The sequence below is a fragment of the Penaeus monodon genome, chromosome 7 (assembly GCF_015228065.2).
Source record: "Penaeus monodon isolate SGIC_2016 chromosome 7, NSTDA_Pmon_1, whole genome shotgun sequence".
NCBI lineage: Eukaryota > Metazoa > Arthropoda > Malacostraca > Decapoda > Penaeidae > Penaeus > Penaeus monodon.
The window spans coordinates 40,071,662-40,080,618 of NC_051392.1; the positions used below are offsets into that span (position 1 = coordinate 40,071,662).

Sequence of the window (8,957 nt, forward strand, 5' to 3'; positions counted from 1 at the left end):
GGCATTAAAGCACCAGGTCATTATATATTTTTTTTTCCACGTAACATTTGGCAAATGGGAAGAATTTCTAAATTTGGTACAGTACAAAAAAAAAAACAAAAAAGACGGAGTGAACGATAAACAGAGGTTTCTTTTCATACCACAAGAATATTTGGCTTTGTTAAATTACTGCCCCCTTTTTTTATTTTTTAGATTTCCCCCTCCTGGAGGTGAGGAAGAGAAGAACCGGAGAATAAAGGAGGAGGAAGTGAAGGACGATAAGAAAGAAACGGACAAAAGAGAATTCTTGAAGAAAAAAAAAATCGAGCAAAAATGGGGGGGAAGGAGTCTCACTCACCAACACTACTTTGTTATGAGATCAATCTTGCAAAATAAAACAACACTCATACTCTGCAACTTCCCTTAAGTTCCTCCCTTGCAACGGACACCCCGGGGAAGCGCTCGCGTGTGCATTCCACTCTAAAGGGGGGGGCGGGGGCAGTGGCATGAGGGGATAGAGTGAAGGAATCCACCCACCGTCCCTTCCACGTCACTACTGAAGGGGCAACTGGTCAGTCTATGATCAGGGGCCGGGCGGGGAGGCTGTTGCTCTGCCCACACTTCCTCCCCTCTGCTCTTCTTTTTTTTTGCCTCCCCACGCACACTTCCTCAACCTCTCTCCCCGCACCTGCAGTCACTCCTTCCCCAAGCTCCCGACACTCCCTCCCCACTTCTCCCTCTCCCCACTCCCTCCCCACAACCCCCACGCCCACCCTCTCTCCCCGAAAGCGCGCGTCAGGATCCTCACGCCCGCCCGCAGGACCGTCGGTACCTCTCCGTGCCCCTGAGGATCCGCTATAGCTCCTCCTTGGGCGGCGATGGGCGGGCCGGACTCAAGGTCACGACCCGCGACGAGGAGGTGGCTGAGAGCTCGTCCTTGGGGTCCCCCTTGGCGCCGGGATCCGGGTCCACGAGGGTGATCTTGGACTTTACCCTGGGGAGTTGGAGAGCGACAGTGAGCCCTTGGTATGATGACCCCTTAACACCTTTTATTCTGTCTAGCTTCTTTCGAAAGAGGTGGTTTTCGAATGACCTGACATATTTATTACATTATATCTTCATTAACTTATATCATTATTACATTATATCTTCATTACCTAATATCATTATTACTTTATATCTTCATTAGCAATATATTCTTATTGGCTAAGGATTGTGCAATCTTGTTTTTTTTTCAGAGGAGCTGATGTAATTGAATAGCGAAGTAATTAATACTGAAAAGCATCAACATCTCTGCTAACTGGAAGCCTAACATTAAACCTTCATAAAGGATCCTCTACGCATTTTTTAAGTGACCACACATATAAATTAAATTAATATAAACACCCGACTAATCGCACAATAGAAACAAGCTTGTAATTACCCTTCCATGGACGCGCTGACGGTGACCTGGTCATGGCATCTGAGGGCGAAGGCGAGGTCACCCGGGAAGATAAGGTCATCGTCATGCTGAACAACTACGGTGTTCACGTGACCACCCAGCGCGCTGTCCTGTGAATATTAGATATTTCGTCAGAAAAGGTGAAAAATACCTCTTTTTTTCTAGAGGAACTATCTATTAACTGCATTTATAACACTTATCCATGTGGATTTCCAGAGGAAGGATCTATTAACTGTATTTATAACACTTAAACTATTCATGTGGATTTCCAGAGGAAATGTCAATTAACTGTATCTATAACACTTAAGCTATTCATGTAAATTTCTAGAGGAAAGATCTATTAACTGTATCTATAAACGTCACCCATAACATAACACTTCAGCTATAACACTTAAGCTATTCATGTGGATGAAAAAAGGGAGATCCTCTACTGTAAATTCCCCACGAAGAACTTACGTATTTGGTGCCACAGTCCTTATAGTTGAACTTGAGCGCGAACTCCTTGCCGGCCGTGGCGTCCAGGAAGCAGGGTCCTTTGCGGGCGTGGAAGCTGCCTCTCGTATAGACCACGCCAGCGAAGTCCTCCTCCATGGTAATGACGAAGGCCATGTGGTCATCCTCGCAGTCTAGAACCGCTCGGGCATACCCCTTGTCACTCACGCCGATGCTCAACTCGTTGGACAGATCCTCCTTCCAGTCGGCTGCGGGGGATCAGATCGTGTTAGTAGGATTCGATTGCCTTCTTGGTGATTCCGCTTATAGCTTCGAAGTATCTTATTATCTTCCTATATCTTATATTAATAATGTAAGATATAATGACCATTCTTTCTTCACGAATTCACAATAAACATATGCATAATTTAAATGAGAAAAAGTGGTTTAGCTTCCTTTAAATATAACCAACGTGCTTATTCGTTTTCAAGTTTATTCCCGCGTGTAATAAAATCCTCAAAGATTTCACTCAAAAAAAGTAATAATAAAAAATAATACAAATTTCTAAAAATCAGTTCAGTTCATTTTTGCTTCCGACCCAGTATGTCAGGTCATGACAGGTCACGACCCGCCTGCCCACATGAGGTCAAAAGAGAAAAGCCAAAGTAATAAAACCCCATATAAAAAATCCCTCCAAAGGTCAGGTCATGAAGTGGCCTTTATGAGAAGAAGAAAATATAACAGAAAAGAGAAAACAAAAGACAATCGCTGATAATGGCACAGAAAGAGAGAATGTGATCGAGTACAAAGGAAAGCAACATCTAGATAGAAATAGGAAGAGGGCGAGTCAGGGAGGGAGGGAGGGAGGGAGGGAGGGGAGAGAGAGAGAGAGAGAGAGAGAGAGAGAGACAGAGAGAGAGAGCAGAGGCATAAAGAGAGAGAGAGAGAGAGAGAGAGCAGAGGCATAAAAAGATAAAAAAAATGAGAGAGAGAGAGAGAGAGATAGAGAGAGAGACGGAGAAAGAGAGTGAAAGTTTACTGCAAAGATCAAAGATCAAAGACCTAGCGGGTTAAGTGTAATGTGTACTTACTGATCAGAACAGGACAGATCAGAGTGTACAATTTTTTGCTCTTTTCCTTTTCCTCGTAAATTATTTCACTGGAAACATTATCATTACGAGTTATTTAATTGCTTTAACGACGAGTAATGATACTTTTTTGTCAGCAGATTCATAGAAACACATAGATTACATTATCTTAGTACTGTTACTGAATTTGCTACTTCATAAATCATAAGTTTAAAATGACCCCTCTAATATATCACTCCCCAAGCAGAGGATGAAGACAATGCATCATATAAGGCAGAGTGAATGTAAACCTTTTCCTAATGGCCGTGCAAGGAGACAATATAAAAGATAAGGAGACTATATGCAAAAAAGAAAATGCTTTGTTTTTTAAGTACATACTTTTCTTATCTACGGTGCTTATTATTATAATCACTTTTTTTGAGGAATTTTGTAAGAATAAGAATGTGTGTGTGTGTGTGTGTGTGTGTGTGTGTGTGTGTGTGTGTGTGTGTGTGTGTGTGTGTGTGTGTGTGTGTGTGTGTGTGTGCGTGCGAGTGTGATTTTGCGCGCGAACGTTTGTGCAGTTGCACATGCGTCCATGATAATATGTGTTTATGCAAGAGCTGGCGCCTGCAAGAGCAAAGAACGCGATGCAAGTTGAATGCAAATCGCAAATCTGTGTATACATAAGACTAACAGTGTTTGTGCAACATGATCCTAAGCACTGCAAGATAAATTACTGTTGGTCCAGGTGCGTGCGTGTCATTTGCTTGTTTGCTGACAAGATTATTTACAGACAAGAATTTTGAAAGATTTCCCAAGAATAGGTTAGATAAGCAATTAAAAAGGATAAGCTGCATATCCGTGCACGAGTGTATGCATGCATGTGTGTCTGACTATGAGCGAATGCAACTGGATATAATTGTTTATATGCATATTTTATATGTATATTATATCTTAATCTTAATTTATTCTAAACTATGAGGTATTTTGTAATAAATATTCTAATCAAATTCTTCCTACTTTAATTCACAAGAATGTACTTTTCTGTACTTTTACAGTGTAACCCTGAGCAAGAAGGACACACCACATCCTCCACCCTTATTCGCACCTCGTGTTTGCGTTATTCGCACTTCACGTTTGTTTTAATTTGGATCTTCCCGATTCATATTTCAAATACCACTTGAATGCTTTTTTTTTCTACCCTTCTACCGGCCAAAATCGTCCTTCTTTTGTTTATTTTCCCCGCGCAGCATAATCGATATAGAATTTAAAAAATATATATATCGTGAGCCAATACATAAGATGAAATATCACACACATAAAACCAGAATCTCCAATACCTAACATGCAAAGCGAAATATATCCCGTCAGATCAGAGAATCAAATCATTTAATATGCAAAGTGATATATACTTTCCTTAAAATCGGAGAATCAAAGAATGAATTTGCATTTTGTTTATGGCTACTCAACCATGACAAGTGACAGTCGTTTTGGCCTTGGATATGACAGCTCATGACAGCTCTACGCAGCCATGAGCTTGAAAAAGGAATCCTTGCAATTTTTCTTCTTGATAGCTTTTGTCTCTCCCTTTTCTTTAACGCTTGGGAATTGACGGAGAGAAAATAATAACTCGGAAAATATCGTCGGGAATGTTCTGTAAGATAAGGTGGAGAAATAAAATGATAGTTCTAGTCAGGTTTACATACATACATACATACATGCATACACGTGTACACACACACACACACACACACACACACACACACGCACACACACACACTACATTATATATATATATATAATTATATATATATATATATATATATATATATATATAATATATATATATATATACATATATATACTATACATACATATATATATATATATATATATATATTATATATATCTATATATATATATATATATATATACACATACACAAATATGCACAGACACATACATACATATGCCAGCGCGCGCGCACACACACACACACGCACACACACACACACACACACACACACACACACACACACACACACACACACACACACACACACACACATTCAGAACTATGTGCTAAGACAGAGGGGAAAAAACAATGCAGGAAAATGACTTGCAGATAAATTGCAGCAAAGCGCATATTAGATAAATTGCTTGCAAGTTGCAGTTATTTGCAATTCTCACGTGACTGGTTTCTGATATCGAAGAAGACGAAGAAGGGGAGAAGAGAGGTAGATAAAAGGAAGAGGGAGAGGGAAATGAAGAAGAGAGGTGGGGATGGAGAAGACGAAGAGGGGATAGAAGGAGATAAGAGAAATAATAGAAGAAGAAATTAAAGGTAAATAAGAAAAAAAATATACATAACTGCAAATCACCAAAGCTGAGTGAACAGAAACAAAAAATGGGAATGCACGAGTTACCAATAGATAAAAAAAATATAAAATCCACATACAAAGAAAACAAACAAACCAATAAACAAACAAACAAATCACAAAAACAATCCACCGTCATTGCAAAGGAGATATGACGTCACAAATCCACGCGATGTTACCAAAAGTATAACATATTCTTATCCGCCTTGCAACCCACCAAAAGCATGATGGTGCAAATGTGGCAGAGGATGGAACAGCACAAGGGTAATGACAATATGCATGAGAAAATGAGAAACATAAAAAGAAAAGTGTGGGAAACCCGCTCAAAGGCTCCCAGAAACGGCGAATTCCGAAGCAGATTCGCCGGCTATTAACACAGCGACTAAATGTTTAAAATTTTGCTTCGAAATGCAAAACTCGCCGAAGAGTATCTTAACGCTCTCTCAAAGGGAATGGGAAGGCGTTTTCAAATTATCTTGAACGAAAGTAAAGAAACGACGACATTAGTCAGCACTAGAAAAAGAATCTGCCGAAATGACTTTGCAAACACACACACACAGGTGTACTTGAAGGTCAGGCAGCACCCACAGGAGTTTTGCAGTCGACACCTTTGTTTAAAGAACTTCGTTGCGGGGGGAATAACTGCGTTCCCTAGTCCCTGTGTTCTTCGGCCCCTTAACTACACTAGATTAATGTAGCCTAGCCTAATTAAACCTAATCTAATCTAGCTTAGCTTAGCCAAGCCTAACCTAAACTACCCTAGTCTATCGAAGTGTACCCTAGCCCAACCCAATCTAACGTAGTCTATCAAAGTGTACCCTAGCCCAACCCAACCTACCGCAGTCTAACAAAGTCTACCCTTGTCTAACCCAACCTGCCCTAGTCTATCAAAGTCTACCCTTGTCTAACCCAACCTGCCCTAGTCTATCAAAGTCTACCCTAGCCCATCACAGCCTAGCCTAAGACTGCAGACCACCAGCCGAAGGATTCCAAGATCCACAATAGCGAGGACGCCCTTCATCGGCCAGCGGAAGGGCAGTGAGGATGGCGCTAATCAAGGACGCCTGAAGGTTGCAGGAAATGGGAAGAGGATTGGCAAGCACGCAGGAACTCCGAAAGCATTCAGTCGGCGGGAGGTAGCGTGATGCCTGTAACCTTGGGGTGCCACGCCGGTGTAAAAAAATGACACTATATGGCTCTGGCGGCGGAAAAGGCCGTGGCTTCAGCGCCTCTCCTGCGCAAGGGGCGGAGAGCCGGTCTGGCTATACGCAAGGTAGGGAATTACGTACTAGTTATTTATACTTTGAAAGCGGACTGTGTTCTTTTCGCGTTTTTTAAGCCGAATATAAGTAAACTTTGACGACCGTATGCCATATCGCTAATTTCATATTGGGAATCTGGAACTGGTTTTAAGTTCCCTACTAGCCCTTTTTCTGTCATATTATGAATAATAAAAAAAATAATAATTGTCATGCCTTGCGAATTTTGCACTCGCCCAGAACCCAACCCCAAACTCAAGACGAGGAAGCCATAATACCTGCACAAGCCGCGGCGACGAGGATGCTAACCAAGACGGTTTTGATCTTCCACGCATCAACTTCGCCGCACATCTCCAAGGGCGTCCCAAGGTCCTCCTCAGCGGCGACGGCGACGGGGCGGGAGCAGGCAGCGCGGGGAGGAGGCGGCTGGGCGGCGGGTCATGCAACTTCCCGACGTGTCTCTCTCTCTCTCTCTCTCTCTCTCTCTCTCTCTCTCTCTCTCTCTCTCTCTCTCTCTCTCTCTCTCTCTCTCTCTCTCTCTCTCTCTCAAGGGATGATCTCTCCTTTCTTCCTCACTGTGTATGGACGTCGAGCTGGGTGCGCAGGCGGGCGACGGCGAAATGAGAAATGGGGGATGTGCGGCGTGGTGGGGGAGGCGAAGAGGAACGTCTCGAGAGGGTGGTGAAGATGATGCGCTGTTACGTCCCCTCCAGGAGGATGGTGATGACTATCGTGGTGCCTGTTGCGTCGAGGTTCTGCATGGTGGAGGCAGCAGAGATGGACGTGCAAAAGAAAGGGGAATCAAAGCGCTCCCGTGAAAAAAGGTCTTCCTCCGTCTTCTTTTCCTCGCTTCGTGCGGGATAACGGCCTGGATGCCCCCTGTGTGCCTCCGATAACGAGAAGAATCGGCTCCTGGCGCGTTACCCAAGTGACATCCAGGTAAACTGAGCGAGCACCTCTGTACGTCCGTCACCTTCTGCGGCCAAAGCCAGACTGCCGGAGCGACGGACACGCGCCCCGTTTTCTCTCGCTCCGATGAGGGCGAGGCGTCTCCAGTGAGAGTGTTGCGAACGAGACAGGAAGCACCTGTGCTTGTGCAACCCTCGACGAAAAGTCCGCAGCATTTCCGCCGAAGATCGTTGAGCTCGCGAAGAAAGAAGGCGTGAGACACTTCGAAGGGCTGTTGCCTCTGATTTCGGCAATCACATCACTAGATTTTTTTTCTCAGGCGAAGACTTGGCGGTCTTTCACGTGTGTTGGCCAAGTGCCAAGTCCAGGCGCTACACGAGAGCGAGGTGCTCGAGCCTCGCCTCGTATCCCAACCATTTTTTCCAGAGCCTCCTCGCCAAATTTGAAAAAAAAAATAGCATCACATTTGCTACCTTCCATTTTGCCAGTTTCAAAACTAGCGGCGCGCTGTGCATGAGAGTGAGAGTGTGTAGTGGAGCGTTCCACCCCCACCACCGCACACCCCCTCCCCCTCCCTCCCCCCGACCCCTCCCAGCCGGCTCTCTGACTAGTCACTCGGTCACTAACACAGCCGACTCTGACGCACTCACGTACATACGCACGCATGTGCACTCGTTCCATGGAAATGTCAGGTGAGGTTCGCTGACTTTTTTCTCTGCGGGCTGTCACTTGACTCATAGGTGTTCCGGTGCTGTTCGTGTGCCATACAATGATTATCAGAATGAGGCTTCAAACCCTTCAGCTCTGATTCAGAAAATGAATCGGGTTTCACTCGAACGGAACCAATTCACACAAGCGTACAGGCAGCGAAGGACTGAATCTGAACACAAAGGTTTTACTTTTTACCTGAGTATTCTTTTTTTTTCTTTTATCCCAATCTCTGACGCGGAGGAACTGAAATTAATACCATGATAGCTCTAAGAAAAAAAAGGCAACCCTTTTTCCAACGAGTCCCTTCCTTCCTTCCCTTTTGAAACAACAAAAGACCATCCGGTTACATGACTGTAATCTCTGTGGCCAGATGGGGCGTGAGGAAGATGAAGAGGAAGAAGAAAAGGAAGGAGGGAAAGGAGGAGAGGAGAGGGGAGGAGAGGAGGAGGGGAGGAGGAGGAGGAGGAGGTGGAGGAGGAGGAGGAGGAGGAGAAGAAGAAGGAGGAGGAGGAGGAGGAAGAGGAGGATCAAGAAGGGGAAGAGGAGCAAGAGGAGGAAAATGAATAAGAGACGCAGGTGGAGAATGGCGGGCGGGGGGGATTTCCTGAAAAGCTGCACAGCTGATTTTTGGGTACATCTCTTTATCCCCCCTTCCTCCCCTCCCCCCCTCTCCCTCCCCTCCCCTCCCCATCATCACCGTAATAATAATGATGATAATAACAAAAATATCAATAATAATAACAAAAATATCAATAATAATAATAATAATAATAATAAT

General features: G+C 44.0%; 1 protein-coding gene across 1 annotated transcript in view; it reads right to left on the reverse strand.

Moving 5' to 3' along the window:
• LOC119575320 overlaps nucleotides 1-7,568 on the reverse strand; it is an 8,968-nt gene extending 1,400 nt beyond the window's left edge. Inside the window, exons 1-4 of the mRNA XM_037922867.1 lie at nucleotides 6,838-7,568; nucleotides 1,877-2,121; nucleotides 1,403-1,530; nucleotides 1-973 (exon numbers count right to left, since the gene is read on the reverse strand). The exon at nucleotides 1-973 is cut by the window's left edge and continues 1,400 nt beyond it. Coding sequence (XP_037778795.1) covers nucleotides 835-973; nucleotides 1,403-1,530; nucleotides 1,877-2,121; nucleotides 6,838-6,910 — 585 coding nt within the window. The 5' untranslated portion in view covers nucleotides 6,911-7,568 and the 3' untranslated portion in view covers nucleotides 1-834. The remainder of the gene's footprint in view (nucleotides 974-1,402; nucleotides 1,531-1,876; nucleotides 2,122-6,837) is intronic.
• Between the last annotated feature and the right edge of the window lie 1,389 nt (nucleotides 7,569-8,957).